Below are 21,316 nucleotides of genomic sequence, written 5' to 3'. Positions count from 1 at the left end.
CAGAAAACAACCAAAGAACTACATCATCATAACACAATCTCAAAACATACTACTACATCATCAGAAAACAATCGTAAAGACGGGTGTCCAAAGATTACAATCAAAAAGACAACCAAACTAGAACACAATCACATAGACACATAACTCCGGAAAACAACCGAGAAGATTTTCATCCGCAGTCTAACACCAGAAAGACAAACAAACAAGATGACTATCACAAATCATTATCCCAACCAGAATACTAGCACAGAGAAAAACAGACCCAATAATAAATACATGACACATTATCACACAAGCAAACAGTTATAAACCTTTATTATAACATTACAGACAACAACCATCACAATGCAATCAAAAGATATTACCAACGCTCAAAATAAATTACAAAGACTTACAACACGAGCACATTGGCATATTATACAATCACATTTACCACCAAAATATAATTTTCCAGACATAAAACAGCCAATACATATGCCACCAGAATACAATCGCAAAGACATAATACAGAGAGTATACTCTATAACTATATCAACAGGATACAAGCACAAAACCTAAAACAGGCAGTACCGATATCACCAGAATACAACCACAAAGACAGAAAAACAGCAAATGCACATGCCACCAGAATACAATCACAAAGACATTAAACAGCCAGTACGTATATCATCAGAATACAATCGCAAAACCTAAAACAGGCAGTATCGACATCACCGGAATACAATCGCAAAACCTAAAACAGCCAGTACCGAAATCACCAGAATGCAATCGCAAAACCTAAAACAGCCAGTACGTATATCACCAGAATACAATCGCAAAACCTAAATCAGCAAGTACATCTGCCACCAGAATACAAATACAAAACATAAAACAGCCAGTACGTATATCACCAGAATACAATCGCAAAACCTAAAACAACCAGTACCGATATCACCATAATACAATCGCAATTGGCAAAACCTAAAACAGCCAGTACAAATGCCACCAGAATACATTTAAAACCTTAAAGCAGCCAGCACGTATACTAGTATCACCAGAGTACAATCACAAAGACATAAAACAGCCAGTAAGTATATCACCAGAATATAATCGCAAAACCTAAAACAGCCAGTACGTATATCACCAGAATACAATCACAAAGACATAAAACAGTCAGTAAGTATATCACCAGAATATAATCGCAAAACCTTAAACAGCCAATACGTATATCACCAGAATACAATCACAAAGACAAAAAAAAAAAAAAAAAAAAACACAGCCAGTACCGATATCACCAGAATACAATAGCAAAACCTAAAACATCCAGTACATATATTACCAAGCTTAGTTTGGATATTTCAGCAATTTTTAAATTACAACCTATCACCTTTGGTATGACAATAACAATAAAATAATGTATACAAATTCTATTTTCTTTATACAATAAATGAAGTGGAAGCAATGTCTTATATGATTGTAAGTTTTATCAGAATGCACTTTCACAACTTTACTGTGGTTTTCTATTTAGCAGTTCCTTGCAATTTCTGACCAGTTGAACAGTTGAGTTTGATAAAACAAACTGCGATTTGGTCAGAATTTTGAATGAACTGCAATAGAAACAGCCAAGTCACAGTTATATCAACACACATATTTAGACATACGTTTATGTATTCCGACAGTAACAGTTTCAGGTGTTATATAACTTTTCATATATTCTACACGTTATGTCGTTTTTGTTTGTTTTGTTTTTTTTTGAGTCTGTGTATTTTCATAAAATAGGTGTAATTGAGAGTAAATGAACTAGCGTTCCTCTAGCACCAGGAACAAAGGAACATATTCTAATTGTCGAATATTATTTTGTGTTTTATCGGTTGTAGTTGTAATTCTATTTTTCATTTTCTATTCGTATGTAAAAGTAAGTATGATTAATCACCCAGTTGATTTGTATGGTTTTAGTTTACAGCAAATATGTGCACAATATTTATTTATTGTACAGAGTTTGATTTGGAAGAAAGGCCGAATTATTTAGATAGTACAGTTAGTTGCACAATTACAAACACAATTCTATATTCTATATTGATATTCTTGCAATTGTTATAAAAAGAGTTTATCAAATAACATAATTATAAACCTTATTTTGATTTTTATCCAATTTTTAGAAATTTACATTACGTTACGTCACTTTTTGTGGCGTTGACACATTCGTGTGACACTGTCTGTCCTGATGTCTCTTGCATGTATTTGTACTGTATACAAAACCAGACTCAGCCCATCATTTGTTTTTTAAATGTCCTGTACCAAGCCAGGAATATGGCAGTTATTAACTAATGGTTCGTATATGTATGTATGTTGCATTGTCGTTTGTTTTTTGTTACACTTCAGTGTTTCTGTTGTTTCGTTGTTTTCCTTTTATAATTGATGTGTTTCCTTCGGTTTTAGTGTGTAACCCAGATTATTTTGTCACTCAATAGATTTATGACTTTTGAACAGCGGTATACTACTGTAACCTTTAATTATTTAATTATTTAAATGCAGTTTGGAAAATTAGATCACATATATTGTCATAATATTATTGTATACTCGTTTACTTCTGTTCTTTGCTGTCTTTTGTTTGTCTTATTAAGGTCTTTCCTTTTTCTATAAGGAAAGACCTTACTGTATTTCTTCTGATTATTATTATTAGGTCTTTCAACCTTTCAGTTGAAAGACCTATAGGGTTTGTTCTGATTATTAGGTCTTTCAACCTTTCAGGTGAAAGACCTATTGTATTTGTTCTGATTATTAGGTCTTTCCACTTTTCCGTGGAAAGACCTATTGGATTTCTTCTGATTATTATTATTATTATTATTATTATTTTTTTTTTTTTTCTTCCGCCTAATTTTTTTCCTTCGCTGTTTTTTTGTTTCGCAAGATGTTGCTTAGATTTTTGGAATATGATATCGAACAGTTTATACGCTTTTGAAACCAACTCGTTTTAACCGAATACTTTCCCAAATAAGAGTTATCTCCCCGAACACTGTTTTTCTTGTTATCTCCAAGGCTTCGCAACCGTATAAGAAACCGACAAATTTATTTTTCCAAATTGCTCGTTATATCCTCAGGATGTTCTGTTTTATTTTGACCGAAGCCGTATATAGATTCCATATGAGAGTTATCCCCCCTTTTATGTTTGATATAAGAATTTGCATTTCTAACTGGTAAACCATATGTGATAGAGACCTAGGGTATTTTGATTTGAGGTCCTTGGTCCAAAAAAATGAAAATTAGGTCAAGGTCATAGGTCAAGGTCATATTCTAAATTTTAATTTTGGCTTATTTTCACTCATTTTCATTAACCTTATAAGATATCAACAAATTATTTTTACTAAATTGTTAGTTGTGACATGTCGTAACTTATAAATTTTGGTTGAAAGGGTGCATAGAAAATAAATGGGAGTTTTCGCCCCTCTTATGTTTAGAATTATGCGTAAAGTAATATTACTCATGAACCATACATATTAAGGAACTAGTGTCTTTAGATTTGAGATTCTTAGTCTATGACCTTGAAATTGAGGTCAAGGTCATAGGTTAATTGGACGTTCTAGATTTTGACCTTTGCTCCAAATTCATATTTAGACATCATAAAGTCATAGGAACTGACATTTCAACTGAATTTTTAATATTTTCACATCAAAATAGGTTGTAAGTGGTGGAAAGACCATCAATGGTTCTCTGAACAATTGGTTTTTAATTATTATTATTATTCTTCCGTTAAACTTTGACAAATTTAGCCGCGTTAACCGTAAGACGTGTCGCTTTCATGTTCACACTTTGTATTGATGTCATGAATACCTATCTGGAACTCACCCTGTTAGTCGAAATATTTTGTCGGTTCGGAGTAATCCCTCCGAAACCAAAAAACCTTGTTATCGTTCCAACACCGTAACCATAATAGGTAGAAAAAAAACAAAGGGTGAAATTTGTTCAGGACCAGACCCCGGTTCTTCGTTACATTTGGATCGAAAAGATTCAACGACTCATTGGTAGGGTTATGCCCCTATGAAAATTAACCGGTGTCGGTGGACCACCAAAACTCAGAAACCGTAAGTCGTAGAGACCTAGGATCTTCACCATTCATCATCATTTCATGTATCTTCGAAAAATATCTCAAGGTCAAATTTGTATGTTGACCTTGACCTTTGACCTTACACCTTGTTATGGAATAATCTCAGCAACCATTATACTTACAGAAGTTTTAAATAGTGGAAAATGTTTGGGTCAGTACCGCGCAACTTTGTTACATTTTGACCGAAGAGATTTGACCTTTTTTTAAGGGGCATAAAGCCTGTTTTAGGTTTCTGAAAACACAAAATCAGCTTTTTCTATATAACCAAAGGTCCTAGACCCTTGGGGTCTTCAGTAATGGCATTGGGGACTAATGACCTTGACAAAGGTCAAAAGGTCAAAGGTCAAGGTCATGTCCCAGAATGCGAATTTAGTGTTTTTAACCTTATATAAAGGATTTTTAGTGTGTTTTCGAGCTTTTTATGGTTGACCTTGACCTTTTCAATACATTCTACGTCTGTTGGAACATGTATTTTACATTACAAAAGGAAAGACCTCTCAATTGTTCAAGAACAATTGACAGTTTAATTATTATTATTATTCTTTTTCCGCCAAACTTTGACGAAGTTAGCCTCCGTAACCGTAAGACATGTCGCTTTCATATTCACACTTTGTATTCGTGTCATGAATACCTATCCGGAACTCACCCTGTTAGTCGAAAAATTTTGTCGGTTCGGAGTTATCCCTCCGAAACCAAAAAACCTTGTTATCGTTCCAACACCGTAACCGTTAAAGGTAGAGAAAAAACAAAGGGTGAAATTTGTTCAGGACCAGACCCCGGTTCTTCGTTACATTTGGATCGAAAAGATTCAACGACTCATTGGTAGGGTTATGCCCCTATGAAAATTAACCGGTGTCGGTTGACCACCAAAACTCAGAAACCGTAAGTCGTAGACACCTAGGATCTTCACCATTCATCATCAATTCATGTATCTTTGAAAAATACCTCAAGGTCAAATTTGTATGTTGACCTTGACCTTTGACCTATCACCTTGTTATGGGATAATCTCAGGAACCATAATACTTACAGAAGTTTTGAATAGTGGAAAATGTTTGGGTCATTACGGCGCAACTTTGTTACATTTTGACCGAAGAGATTTGACCTTTTTTTAAGGGGCATTATACCTGTTTTAGGTTTTTAGAAAGACAAAATCAGCTTTTACTATATAACCAAAGGTCCTAGACCCATGGGCTCTTCGGCAATGACATTGGGGATTAATGACCTTGACAAAGGTCAAAAGGTCAAAGGTCAAGGTCATATCCCATATAGCGAATTTGGTGTTTTAGTGTTTTTAACCTTATTTAAAGGATTTTCAGTGTGTTTTAAAGCTTTTCAATACATTATATGTCTATTTTACATTACAAAAGGAAAGACCTCTCAATTGTTCAAGAACAATTGACAGTTTAATTATTAGGTCTTTCCACTTTTCCGTGGAAAGACCTATTGGTTTTCTTCTGATTATTATTTTTTTTTTTTTCTTCCGCCTAATTTTTTTCCTTCGCTGTTTTTTTGTTTCGCAAGATGTCGATTTGATATTTGGAATATGATATCGAAGAGTTTATACGCTTTTGAAACCAACTCTGCTTAACCGAATACTTTCCCATATAAGAGTTATCTCCCTGAACACTGTTTTTCTTGTTATCGCTAAGGCTTCGCAACCGTATAAGAAACCGACAAATTTATTTTTCCAAATTGCTCGTTATATCCTCAGGATGTTCTGTTTTATTTTGACCGAAGCCGTATCGAGATTCCATATGAGAGTTATTTCCCCTTTTGTATTTGAAATTTTGAAATGTATTTTAAACTGGAAAACCATAAGTGATAGAGACCTAGGGTCTTTTGATTTGAGATCCTTGGTCCCAAAAAATGAAAATTAGGTCAAGGTCAAAGGTCAAGGTCATATTCTAAATTTTGATTTTGGCTTATTTTCACTCATTTTCATTAACCTTATAAGATATCGACAAATTATTTTTACTAAATTGTTAGTTGCGACATGTCGTAACATAATAATTTTGGTTGAAAGGATGCGTAGTCAATAAATGGGAGTTTTAGCCCCTATCATATCTAAAATTATGCGTAAAGTGATATAACTTATTAACCATACATATTAGAGACCTAGGGTCTTTTGATTTGAGATCCTTGGTCCAAAAAAATGAAAATTAGGTCAAGGTCAAAGGTCAAGGTCATATTCTAAATTTTGATTTTGGCTTATTTTCACTCATTTTCATTAACCTTATAAGATATCGACAAATTATTTTTACTAAATTGTTAGTTGCGACATGTCGTAACATAATAATTTTGGTTGAAAGGGTGCGTAGACAATGACTGGGAGTTTTAGCCCCGATATCTAAAATTATGCGTAAAGTGATATAACTTATTAACCATACATATTAGAGACCTAGGGTCTTTTGATTTGAGATCCTCAGTTTGTGACCTTGAAATTGAGGTCAAGGTCATAGGTAAATTTGACGTTCTAGATTATGACCTTTGCTTAAAATTCATATCTTTACATCATAAAGCCATAGGAACTGACATTTTAGACTGATTTTTAATATTCTAATATCAAAATAGATATTTACTGGTGGAAAGACCTTCAATTGTTCTCTGAACAATTGGTTTTTAATTATTAAGGTCTTTCCTTTTACAAAAGGGAAAGACCTTACTGTATTTCTTCTGTTTATTATTATTATTATTATTATTATTATTATTATTATTCTTTTTCCGCCAAACTTTGACAAATTTAGCCGCGTTAACCGTAAGACGTGTCGCTTTCATGTTCACACTTTGTATCGGTGTCATGAATACCTATCTGGAACTCACCCTGTTAGTCGAAATATTTTGTCGGTTCGGAGTAATCCCTCCGAAACCCAAAAACCTTGTTATCGTTCCAACACCGTAACCGTAATGGGTAGAAAAAAACCGAAGGGTGAAATTTGTTCAGGACCAGACCCCGGTTCTTCGTTACATTTGGATCGAAAAGATTCAACGACTCATTGGTAGGGTTATGCCCCTCTGAAAATTAACCGGTGTCGGTTGGCCACCAAAACTCAGAAACACCAAGTCGTAGACACCTAGGATCTTCACCAATCATCATCAATTCATGTATCTTTGAAAAATACCTCAAGGTCAAATTTGTATGTTGACCTTGACCTTTGACCTAACACCTTGTTATGGGATAATCTCAGAAACCATTATACTTACAGAAGTTTTAAATGGTGGAAAATGTTTGGGTCATTATGGCGCAACTTTGTTACATTTTGACCAAAGAGATTTGACCTTTCTATAAGGGGCATAACCCCTGTTTTAGGTTTCTGAAAACACAAAATCAGCTTTTACTATATAACCAAAGGTCCTAGACCCTTGGGGTCTTCAGTAATGGCATTGGGGAGTAATGACCTTGACAAAGGTCAAAAGGTCAAAGGTCAAGGTCATGTCCCAGATAGCGAATTTAGTGTTTTTAACCTTATATAAAGGTTTTTTAGTGTGTTTTCGAGCTTTTTAAGGTTGACCTTGACCTTTTCAATACATTCTACGTCTGTTGGAACATGTATTTTACATTACAAAAGGAAAGACCTCTCAATTGTTCAAGAACAATTGACAGTTTAATTAAGGTCTTTCCTTTTACTAAAGGGAAAGACCTTACTGTATTTCTTCTGATTATTATTATTATTATTATTATTATTATTATTCTTTTTGTTCCGCCAAACTTTGATGAAGTTAGCCTCCGTAACCGTAAGACGTGTCGCTTTCATGTTCACACTTTGTATCGGTGTCATGAATACCTATCCGGAACTCACCCTGTGAGTCGAAATATTTTGTCGGTTCGGAGTAATCCCTCCGAAACCCAAAAACCTTGTTATCATTCAAACTCCATAACCATAATAGGTAGAAAAAAACCAAAGGGTGGAATTTGTTCAGGAACAGACCCCGGTTCTTCGTTACATTTGGATCGAAAAGATTCAACGACTCATTGGTAGGGTTATGCCCCTATCAAAATTAACCGGTGTCGGTTGGCCACCAAAACTCAGAAACCGTAAGTCGTAGACACCTAGGATCTTCACCATTCATCATCAAATCATGTGACTTTGAAAAATACCTCAAGGTCAAATGTGTATGTTGACCTTGACCTTTGACCTAACACCTTGTTATGGTATAATCTAAGCAACCTTAATACTTACAGAGGATTCAAATAGTGGAAAATGATTGGGTCATTACGGCGCAACTTTGTTACATTTTGACCGAAGAGATTTGACCTTTTTTTAAGGGGCATAAAGCCTGTTTTAGGTTTCTGAAAAGACAAATTCAGCTTTTGCTATATAATCAAAGGTCCTAGACCCATGGGGTCTTCAGCAATGACATTGGGGACTAATGACCTTGACAAAGGTCAAAGGTCAAGGTCATGTCCAATATAGCGAATTATGTGTTTTTGACCTTATTTGAAGGATTTTCAGTGTGTTTTCGAGCTTTTTAAGGTTGACCTTGACCTTTTTAATACATTCTACGTCTGTTGGAACATGTATTTTACATTAAAAAAGGAAAGACCTCTCAATTGTTCAAGAACAATTGACAGTTTAATTATTATTATTCTTTTTCCGCCAAACTTTGACAAATTTAGCCGCGTTAACCGTAAGACGTGTCGCTTTCATGTTCACACTTTGTATCGGTGTCATGAATACCTATCTGGAACTCACCCTGTTAGTCGAAATATTTTGTCGGTTCGGAGTAATCCCTCCGAAACCAAAAAACCTTGTTATCGTTCCAACACCGTAACCGTAATAGGTAGAAAAAAAACAAAGGGTGAAATTTGTTCAGGACCAGACCCCGGTTCTTCGTTACATTTGGATCGAAAAGATTCAACGACTCATTGGTAGGGTTATGCCCCTATGAAAATTAACCCGTGTCGGTTGACCACCAAAACTCAGAAACCGTAAGTCGTAGACACCTAGGATCTTCACCCTTCATCATCAATTCATGTATCTTTGAAAAATACCTCAAGGTCAAATTTGTATGTTGACCTTGACCTTTGACCTACCACCTTGTTATGGGATAATCTCAGAAACTATTATACTTACAGAAGTTTTGAATAGTGGAAAATGTTTGGGTCATAAAGGCGCAACTTTGTTACATTTTGACCGAAGTGATTTGACATTTTTTTAAGGGGCATAACACCTGTTTTAGGTTTCTGGAAAGACAAAATCATCTTTTACTTTATAACCAAAGGTCCTAGACCCATGGGGTCTTCGGCAATGACATTTGGGACTAATGACCTTGACAAAGGTCAAAAGGTCAAAGGTCAAGGGCATGTCCCATATAGCGAATTTAGTGTTTTTAACCTTATTTAAAGGATTTTCAGTGTGTTTTAAAGCTTTTCAATACATTCTACGTCTATTAGAACATGTATTTTACATTACAAAAGGAAAGACCTCTCAATTGTTCAAGAACGATTGACAGTTTAATTATTATTATTCTTCTTGTTCCGCCAAACTTTGACAAAATTTCCCTCCGTAACCGTACACCATGTCGCTTTCATGTTCACACTTTGTATCGGTGTCATGAATACCTATCCGGAACTCACCCTGTGAGTCGAAATATTTTGTCGGTTCGGAGAAATCCCTCCGAAACCCAAAAACCTTGTTATCGTTCCAACACCGTAACCGTAAGAGGTAGAAAAAAAGCGAAGGGTGAAATTTGTTCAGGACCAGACCCCGGTTCTTCGCTACATTTGGATCGAAAAGATTCAACGACTCATTGGTAGGGTTATGCCCCTATGAAAATTAACCGGTGTCGGTTGGCCACCAAAACTCAGAAACCGTAAGTCGTAGACACCTAGGATCTTCACCAATCATCATCAATTCATGTATCTTTGAAAAATACCTCAAGGTCAAATGTGTATGTTGACCTTGACCTTTGACCTAACACCTAGTTATGGGATAATCTCAGAAACCATTATACTTATAGAAGTTTTGAATAGTGGAAAATGTTTGGGTCATTAAGGCGCAACTTTGTTACATTTTGACCGAAGAGATTTGACCTTTCTGTAAGGGGCATAACCCCTGATTTAGGTTTCTGAAAAGACAAAATCAGCTTTTACTATATAACCAAAGGTCCTAGACCCATGGGGTCTTCAGCAATGACATTGGGGACTAATGACCTTGACAAAGGTCACAAGGTCAAAGGTCAAGGTCATGTCTCAAAAAGCGAATTATGTGTTTTTGACCTCATTTTAAGGCTTTTTAGTGTGTTTTAAATGTTTTTAAGGTTGACCTTGACCTCTGACCTTTCAACTTTTTAGTCGATATCTCAAAAACGGTTAATCTTACAAAAATAGTCAACAGTGAAAAATGTTTAGGTGACTGAAACACAACTTTTTTACATTTTCACCGAAAGGATTTGACATATTCTTAAGGGGCATAACCCCCGTTAACGGTTTCTGAAAAGGTAAAATTAGCTTTAACTCTTGAACGAAAAGTCCTACCCCCATGGGGTCTTTTACAATGACATTGTGGACCAATGACCTTCACAAAGGTTACACGGTCAAAAGTCAAGGTCATGTCCAAATTATCGAATTTGTTGTTTTTGTAATTTTTTAACGGTTTTGTGTGTGTTTGAGAGCTTTTCAATGCATTCTACGCCTATTGGAACATGTTATTTACATTTCGAAAAGGAAAGACCTCTCAATTGTTCAAGAACAATTGACATTTTAATTATTATTATTATTATTCTTCCGCCAAACTTTGACAAATTTATCCGCGTTAACCGTAAGACGTGTCGCTTTCATATTCAAACTTTGTATCGGTGTTATGAATACCTATCCTGAACTCACCCTGTGGGTCGAAATATTTTGTCGGTTCGGAGTAATCCCTCCGAAACCCCAAAACCTTGTTATCGTTCCAACACCATAACCGTAATAAGTAGAAAAAAAACGAAGGGTGAAATTTGTTCAGGACCTGACCCCGGTTCTTCTTTACATTTGGATCGAAAAGATTCAACGACTCATTGGTAGGGTTATGCCCCTATGAAAATTAACCGGTGTCGGTTGGACACGAAAACTCAGAAACCGTAAGTCGTAGACACCTAGGATCTTCACCAATCATCATCAATTTATGTATCTTTGAAAAATACCTCAAGGTCAAATTTGTATGTTGACCTTGACCTTTGACCTAACACCTTGTTATGGGATAATCTCAGGAACCTTTATACTTACAGAAGTTTTAAATAGTGGAAAATGTTTGGATCATTATGGCGCAACTTTGTTACATTTTGACCAAAGAGATTTGACCTTTCTATAAGGGGCATAACCCCTATTTTAGGTTTCTGAAAACACAAAATCAGCTTTTACTATATAACCAAAGGTCCTAGACCCATGGGGTCTTCAGCAATGACATTGAGGACTTATGACCTTGACAAAGGTCAAAAGGTCAAAGGTCAAGGTCATGTCCCATATAGCTAATTTAGTGTTTTTAACCTTATTTAAAGGATTTTCAGTGTGTTTTAAAGCTTTTCAATACATTCTACGTCTATTGGGACATGTATTTTACATTAAAAAAGGAAAGACCTCTCAATTGTTCAAGAACAATTGACAGTTTAATATTGTATATATTTTTGTTTGCCATAGCATGTATATGCTTCTTGCAAATAAAGTATTCATTCATATTTACTACCTCTAAACCACAATTAAAATTTAAAGAAACATCGATGGATCGTTATCACTGTTCACGCACATTGCGGTATTATACTCTTGTTGTTTCCAATAACAATATGAAGTTGCTTAAATCTATGTCATTTTTTGGACTGTTGTGATTGGTGTTGTCTCATTGGAAAACAAAGCACATCTACTTATTTTATATTATATTCTGAACCTGATAGATGTGTTTTGTAAGATAAGTTGGTAAACCAGTGCGTGTATGTGAAAAAAAAGAACGCTTATGTCAATGAATATGTATTATAACATAAATGGAATTTTCTTTTTACAACTCCTGTCTCTAAAATGCATGACAATTGGATTTTTTATTCCAATATTCTCAAGGTCTATATCCTTTAATTTGGAAAATTTAATTCCGTCAACATTTTTTTTGCTAAGCCTTTGCACTATATTGTCTTCAATGCGCATGTACCGAAAGAATGTAGACATTTCTTCCACAGAAAATCCTTGTAAGTCTCCATCTTTTGGAATTGTCAGTGGTTTGAGGTCTTGAATTGCTGGAAATACGAGAACATGTGTCATCATTTACTCCAAAGAAAACTGGTTCATTTATGAAAAAAATATTGGTGTCGATGAATAAAGTGTATTTATGACAATTTTCACAAATTGTTCACGGTTTCTTAAACGTATGCGATATTTCTAATTCATTATATTTAGATATATCTACCCACTTATCCCCAAATGCATTTCGCGGGGTTGTTGTTTCAATAGAGTACATCATATATCTCCTTTCATTCTTTTCAAGAAATACAGATAAAATAGAAAATTACCCAACCCCCAAAAAAATTAATATATCAATTTTCTATCTTTTTTAGTTTACTGTTTTCGACTTATTGGTCTGCTGTATAGAATTCGCATTCGAAAATTGGATCATAATTAATCCTCTTTTGTTTGACATATGAAAATATAAATATATAAATTTCAAAATATTATTTTGACCTTGTATGAATATATTCTGACCTTCAGATGATAAAGACTGTATACTCTGTGACAATTCTTTTCTATGCTGTATCTTCTGTTGTAATGAACTGGAAGGATAATCATCAAAACTAAATTCAATAAACAGTAAGTGGTAAAGGTATTGTGTTTGAAACCTTTTTTTATTAGGTTTTTTTAACCATTACATAAAGACCTTACATAAACAATAATACGTTGATGGCAATAATCCTTTCCTCTTATTTCTTAACTCTATCGTCTCTCCGACACGTCGCCCACCCTTCATAACGATCTGTTTGTATAATGTTCCTATTGACTATTCAGTCACACGACAGGTGTTTACCCATAAATAGAGGCAATAATAGTTTACCCATAAATAGAGGCAATAGTAGTTTACCCATGTTACAATCTGAATCCCTATACAAATCTAAGTATCTTATCCTAGAAATAGAGGCAATAGTAGTTTACCCATAAATAAAGGTAATGATAGTTTACCCATTTTACAACCTGAATCCCTATACAATCTAGGTATCTTATCCTATAAAATAGAGGCAATAATAGTTTACCCATGTTATAATCTGAATCGCTATACAAATCTAGGTATCTTCTCCTAGAAAATAGAGGCAATAGTAGTTTACCCATGTTACAATGTGAATCCCTATACAAATCTAGGTATCTTATCCTATAAAATAGAGGCAATGGTAGTTTACCCATGTTACAATCTGAATCCCTATACGAATCTAGGTGTATTATCCTATAAAATAGAGGCAATAGAAGTTTACCCATGTTACAATCTGAATCCCTATACAAATCGAGGTATCTTATCCTATAAAATAGAAGCAATAGTAGTTTACCCATAAATAGAGGCAATAGTAGTTTACCCATGTTACAATCTGAATCCCTATACAAATCTAGGTATCTTATCCTAGAAAATAGAGGCAATAATAGTTTACCCATAAATAGAGGCAATAATAGTTTACCCATTTTACAATCTGAATCCCTATACAAATCTAGGTATCTTATCCTATAAAATAGAGGCAATACTAGTTTACCCATGTTACAATCTGAATCCCTATACAAATCGAGGTTACTTATTCTATAAAATAGAGGCAATGATAGTTTACCCATGTTACAATCTGAATCCCTATACAAATCTAGGTATCTTATCCTATAAAATAGAGGGAATATTAGTTTATCGATGTTACAATCTGAATCCCTATACAAATCTTGGTTACTTATTCTATAAAATAGAGGCAATAGTAGTTTACCCATGTTACAATCTGAATCCCTATACAAATCTAGGGTTAAAACAAAAACATCCTGAGGTAATCAAAGGAACGTCCATGCCGTTACATCACTGTCCCAGGTTGTGGAGGGTTTGAGCCTTTAAACATGTCCTTTAAAAGGAGCCTGTCATTCATTTGCTGTATTTTTGTACTGTATATCATAGTTGTTTTTCGTTAATTGTTTTTTACATAAAATCAGACCGTTAGTTTTTCCGTTTGAATTATTATACATATTTCCTTTCGTAAACTTTTATATCTGATTACTCGGAATTGGTTTTGCTAATTCAAACGGAGCAAACCAGGGTGTGTCTACAGGTGAAACACCTCCTACAAAGCATATATAGCCCGCCATGCGAATCTACTCACAGCCAAAATGTCACAATATAAGGAATGTGATGGATAAGACTACATATCACACCACTATATCTGGAAAAGCGATTTTTTGAAGAAAAAAACATCGGTTAACTACCTTGGAAGTTAAATGATGTTTGAAATCTCTATTGGAAGATAAACTTTATATGCAAATGATGTCAAAACTCAAAACAAAATATCACAACGATTTATTCTATTATTTGAAAATCCGTCAATAGAAAAGATCCTCGTTGTCTCTTTGTTAACTAAACCTATTGATTAAACAAGTTTAAAAAAATAAATTTCACAGACATTGTCACTCCTCTGTTAGTTAATTAACAATTTTCAACAATATTAGATTTAGAAATTTGCCAAAATGTTCCTGCTTTTTCTCTTTATCCTTATTGTTATATATAAAATTGTGAGAAATTAGAATCCTACCTTTTATGTGGCATTTTCGCTCCCAATTAAATGAAAATAATTCAAATTTTAAATACAAATTGTTTACTACAATGATCGATGATCCGATTGTAGAATTCAATGATCCTGATATTTCTTTGTCAGAGTAAATCTCTATAACATTTAAAACAGGTCGATTTAAACTGTTAGTCATTAACTAATTATTCATAATGCCTTTAAAGGATTGTGATTCAGACTTTAAGTTCCAGTTTAAAATGAGCCAACCTGCTTTTTTTCCCTAATTAAGAAATATTTTACTCCTTATTCACGACTATTCTTTAATAAAATGCGGTGTGAACTTTCTATGTCTCATCGTTTTTGCAATTTCTGATTCCTGGCAACATATCAGATACAAACAATGTTCATGAAATCATCAAATTTTAAAGATATTTCGATATGGCAAAAGACGTAAGGAATGTGGCCGTTAATGTTTTCTTTTGTTTATAACTTATAACAGTGCATACCTATTATATTGACTTTTTTCGTATTTAAGTCATTGTGAAATCTGGAAGAAATCTTTTCTCAGATATTCATTACACAATTTTTCGAATCTAAATCTCATAAAACAAACATTAAAACTGAAAGTAGCTTCTAATTTCTTTTAAAAGGTTACATAAATTTAACATATATAAAAATAAGAAGATCTGATATGATAGCCAATGAGACAACTATATCCACTAAAGTTCAAATGAAGTTGATGTACACTACTGCTTGTATTAAGAAAATGTCAGTTTAAAGTAGAAACACCTTAATATTGGTTTTGAGATGTTTAAATAAAAGAATTGCTTTGTGATCTAATGAGTATAAAGTTGGTTGGATAACTGCAGATATCCGCCGACAGGAAAACTTGCAAGGTTTGCCAATTATGATCGGTGTCGAGCACACTTCGCCACAAGCAAGACAAGAGTTGATAGGCAAAGGATCACTGTAGATGAACTTTAGACTCCTCGGTCACATCAACCCCTCGAGAGGCGTCCGTTTAAGTTTGTAGCCAGGTCAGACAGGAATTTAGACGTTGAATTTGCTGCATTGTATACAGTGATGACAAGATCTCCGCCCGTAAAAGGATTTTAAATGATGCAGTAACTCCCCGACAGACAGATTTGTTGATTATAGCACTTCATAGCAATATCCAGACAAGTGTTTGGTTTCAGAATGAAACAATGACCACAAGAAGAAAATGGGTAATATCAGAAGTCCGTTGATATGGTATGCCCCGCTAATTAAGGGAATGGTAAACACGTTGACTGAAATTTTAGGTTCAAATCAAATTTCAAATAATTGAACATATCTTTTAACAAGCTAACCTACAAAAAATCCTTGATACCTGTTACAGATAAACAAGAAGTATAACATATGAACACATGACATACGAACTGCGATCGAACTGCGATATTACACAGAATCAAATTCGAAAGTACGATCAACACCAAAGTATATTGGAAGGCAAGCCAAAACCAACAAGGTAAAAAAAAAACAAAAATTAAAGGAACTAAAGATATTTCAGAAAGAGGAAGCGTTCATAACCTATAAGTTGCAAAAATGACATACTGTTGCTTAAAAATTTGAATGTATAGATAAATCATGATACCATTTCCAATATGCAATATCAATAATTCTCTATTTAGAAATAAGTCATTACGAGAAAAATGGCATGTATGTATACTTTGAGAAAAAAATGTGTTGATTTTTTTAGGTGATCATGATGAACTAGAAAATACATGTAAGTAAGTTATGATATTATTTAACTGTTAAGATGAGATGATAATATATACTAACCTTTCTTTGCGATTAGGATGGGGTGATTTCTTTACTTTTTCATAATCAGGAATATCTTGCGGGTGTAATTCATTTCTAATGTGATCAAGTTTGGCGTAACCACTGTCCGTTGAATCATGTCTTGCTAGAAGTTCATACTTATTATGCTGTTTTAAAGAAGCTGATTTGTCTTGTCGTAGAGGTGTAGACGATTGACTAGGATCAATTCCATTGGATTTCATTCGTTTTTCTAAATGATCCAATTGTTCGCCGGAAATTCTATATTTCGATAATTTACTATTACTGCTTTGAGAGCATGATCTCTCAGCATTTGTTGAACCTCCATTTAGCCGTTCCTCTATAAGTTTCCACTGTTCATCAGATACGCGATATTTGTCCATTCGTTTGAATTCATTACTGTCATTTTCTGGTTCCTCACTTACTACTAGTCCACTGTCTATTCTATATTCCATGTTTTATCCTGTGATTATGTCATGTGCAAACACAATCATTCCAAGATAAATTATTCACATCCGTGAAGTCAGCAGCTTAATCACAAAACCAAATATTTAAACTATATGACGGTTGTGTTGAATACATAATTTTTCCACAGTACAAATCATTCAAAAGGTATGAAAAACTATCCTTTCAAAACATAATACGTTAAAATACATACGCGATCAATAAAGTTAAACTATATAACAATGCTAACGTCGTGATTTATGTACCTTTATAAGTGCTACAATTGTCATCGAAATTTAAAAGTGAAAATAATAGGTTCACTTTGTTCTTCATATGCAAATCAATAACTAAAAAGGCTTGAGACACTAATACAAGACGTTATTATTTTAATTTTTGATCTTCTTTATTTAGAACAAGGTTATCAAACGTGAAAATCACACTACAAGTGTAGGCATATTTCAGTGCATTTTTAAATATACCAACTGATGCATAAAGATTACATACGGGACACAAAGCAATCCAACATTATCTATCTATTTATCTGGCACTATATTGGTGGTCTTATAATTTTAGTAAATATTTACTAGAAAATATAAAAGTTGCTATCAGATATGCCTGTGATTCAATGTTAAAGGAATTGGTATACATTTGTTAAGTTATAGTAATGTAATACATTCTGGTAACATAACTACGCAAAATATTAGAAATTATTATAAGTTAAGGAATGTGTCTCCCTCGTGCAAAGCTCTGATTCCTTTCAAGGATTTGGCTATACTTTTTGGACTATTTGGATTATAGCTCTTCATCTTTTATATAAGCTTTGGATTTCAAATATTTTGGCCACGGGCATCACTGAAGAGACATGTACTGTCGAAATGCGCATCTGATGTAGAAAAATTGGTACCGTTAATTTTATTAACGTATTACTGAAAGTTCTGAATGATATCAATGAGCTGACACTTTAATACTGGTATAGGAAACTAAAAAAGGAACAATAGATTGCAGAACAGCATATTATTGAAAGGGATCATGGTTTTGAAACATAGACAACACATAATTTAAAACACACTTTTAATTCCTTACTCAACAATTCATAGTATTTTTTTGTGTAAACTGAAGACCAGAAACATGAAAACAAATACCCTTTTGTGTAAGCATCCTTCGTTTGTCAAGCACGATTTTTAATGATCAACTGCACTGTCGTCTTTGTATTCTATAACATATCTATGATGCATCGTGTGATATTTAGGAAAATTTCTGTACCAAGTCAGGATTATGACAGTTGTTATCCGTTTGTTTGATGTGTTAGAGCTTTTGATTTTGCCATTTGATTAGGGACTTTTCGTTTTAAAATTTCCTCGGAGTTCGGTATTTTTGTTATTTTACTTCATACATATCTCAGTTTATACAATATCCTCGTCACACTATTAGGTATTTATTGAAATGAGTGTACTCCTTAAACAGAAACTGCCCCAACACAGTTATGACTACATAGGTTTAAGTTTATTGCTCTTCGTCATCACATTGATTTTGCCGTTCAACTTTGATTCAAGCGTCACTGATGAGTGTGACGCGGACGTACCAAATTAAAGGCTTGCATCTTTGGTGAGTGTGTTGCTAAGAAGGATTTTCAGAGAAAATGAACTTACGATGTAACTACAGATTTGGCTTCAGCCAGAAGTGTAGCCGCTAAGATGGTAAGGATAAACCCAAAAGCACATTAACAGTAAAAGGATATTAGCATAAAAAGCTACATAGTCATCCACATTGTGCTGTTATACATTCCGTTATGTGATGATTTTTTTATTCAACTTTTTTAAGTCGTCCCAATAAAAAAAATAATAAGTAATTGAATAAATGAGATACAAGTAAATGATATAACAACACTGTCACCCTTGAACAGAAGAAAACAACAAATGCGATTCTTAACCAGTAAATGTCCTGGACTTACCACAAAAGGAACAGCTTCATTGGTGAAAAGTAAAATCACAAAAATACTGAACTCAGAGGAAAATCAATTCGGAAAGTCCATAATCACATGGCAAAATCAAATAACAAAACGCATCAAACACGAATGGACAAGAACTGTCATATTCCTGACTTGGTACAGGCATTTTCAAATGTAGAAAATGGTGGATTGAACCTGGTTTTATAGCTAGCTAAACCTCTCACTTGTATGACAGTCGCATCAAATTCCATAATATAGTCACCGATGCGTGAACAAAACAAACAGACATAATAGGTAAAAATGTCAAAAATAGGGGTACAGCAGTCAACATTGTGTTATCATCTTAATCACTATAAAAACAAATGTAACGAAGAAGCACAAAAAGGCATACATCAAATTAACATCCTCATTTTGATTATATTATACGATTATATTTGTCTATGTAAAATGCACCCATCAAGGAAGGAGGGTATGGGTACTGGTGTAAAATTGCGCGTTTGAAATTCGCCCAGGTAGACATGAAATAATTTTGTCGTTCAAGGTATGACGGGATGCATAAATACAGTCACGCAAAATAGATTTAACAAACACTGACTTAGCAGTTAAAGTAATAATAATAAATATAAAATAATAATGTGGTTCAAAGTTTGCCGTGATACATAAGTACAGAGTCACGTAAAATGTATATCACAAAAAAAGTTGGTTAACAGTAAAAGTAATATTAATGAATAAAATAATTTTGTCATTCAAAGTATGACAAGATACATAGGTACAGATTCACATCATAAAATAATTTTGTCATTCAAAGTATGACAAGATACATAGGTACAGAATCACATCATAAAATAATTTTGTCGTTCAAAGTATGATGGGATGCATAAGCACAGAGTTACGTCAAAAGGATATCTCAAAAAAACAGACAACAGTAAAAGTGACATTAAAATTATAAAAAAACAATTAAACAACAAATAAACGTTAGAAAAAAACCTATATCATTTTATCATCTATTCTACAATTGACACTAGAAATATACCATACAATATCAGTGAAACATCAGGTACATCTTATAGACAAGAGTTCAAACAACTTCTTAGAAAAATGCCATCTTCAATTAAACAAGACTTCATATATTATCTTAAAAAAAATACTTAAAAAATTGTTTTCATAGTCGTCATGGTATTCAAGAAACAATGAATTACTCAACTAATTCGGAGAAAATGAATACTTTAGTGTCATCGATTTAAAAAGCGGTTATCATCAGATGTATATTGATATCGAGTGACCAAATAATGCACTTGCGTTGACCGTTGGTACGCTTGGATTTTACGAATGTAATCGTATGTTGTGTGTGTTGTTCAACAGTTCAGCATAGTGTGATTTAGCGTATCTTGTAGACCTTTAAATGGACATTTGCTTGATCTATCTTGATGATGTCATTATTTCCCCAAACTATGGATCGATTACAACAAGTCTTCACGTTAAATCAAGAAACGGGATTCGAAATTTCGGCGGATTAATATTCGAATGTAGGACAGAAAGTCACAGGACAAAAAGTCACAGACAAAAAGTCACGGACAAAAAGTCACAGGACAAAAAGTCACAATTCATTTTTTCTGATGGTTTTCTTTGAATAAAAAACGCTTATTTCTACAAAAATATTTTTGTATTTTTCTTAAACTATTGTATATAAACCAACTTTTTAAACAAAATATATCAAAAAAATATCAAAGATTATCAAATAATTGTTAAAAAAACAAAATGTCAAAGTGACTTGGCACTTAAATGGCTTCATGGTGCCAAGAAAAACATCTTTTGCATGATTTAAAGTAAATAAATCTTCTTTTTTAAGTATAATGACACATTTCCTAAACTTTAATATGAACATATGTATTTAAAAGTAAATATTTCAAGATATATCTTATATATTAAAACAATTGTCAATAAATTATTTGTGACTTTTTGTCCTGTGACTTTTTGTCCTACCAAATTTGTGACTTTATGTCCTGTGACTTTCTGTCCTGTGACTTTCTGTCCGTTTACCTAATATTCTTGGGCTTTGAAGTTGGTCATATATACTAATTAACTAAATGTCAACTCTAGTAAAGAAACGTAAACAGGACTAACTGGTGATATCTTCTGGAGTAGCAACTCCACCAGGACTAGCTGATTATGCACTTGGCATAATAAGTCTTCTAACACTTTATGATGAATATATCGGGCTGATAATAATCCCAGGAACAGTAATTCAACCAGCACTGTATACTAATACTCTCCAGACGTCCATCAACTAATTGATGATATCAGAACAGAAGAACTTTTTGAGGATATTC

The 21,316-nt window shown here is 33.6% G+C and overlaps 1 protein-coding gene across 1 annotated transcript; it reads right to left on the bottom strand.

Moving 5' to 3' along the window:
- Positions 1 to 12,007: 12,007 nt before the first annotated feature.
- Positions 12,008 to 17,394, bottom strand: LOC143057131 (uncharacterized). The gene is made up of 3 exons (XM_076230376.1): positions 16,598 to 17,394; positions 12,747 to 12,814; positions 12,008 to 12,283 (listed from the first exon to the last, which is right to left on the bottom strand). The coding sequence occupies exons 1-3, from the start codon at positions 17,047 to 17,049 to the stop codon at positions 12,027 to 12,029; spliced, it is 777 nt and encodes a 258-aa protein (XP_076086491.1). The 5' UTR covers positions 17,050 to 17,394; the 3' UTR covers positions 12,008 to 12,026.
- Between the last annotated feature and the right edge of the window lie 3,922 nt (positions 17,395 to 21,316).

Source organism: Mytilus galloprovincialis, chromosome 1 (assembly GCF_965363235.1).
Source record: "Mytilus galloprovincialis chromosome 1, xbMytGall1.hap1.1, whole genome shotgun sequence".
NCBI lineage: Eukaryota > Metazoa > Mollusca > Bivalvia > Mytilida > Mytilidae > Mytilus > Mytilus galloprovincialis.
The sequence above is the reverse complement of the archived record's forward strand: the minus strand, read 5'-3'. Positions and strand labels throughout refer to the sequence as shown.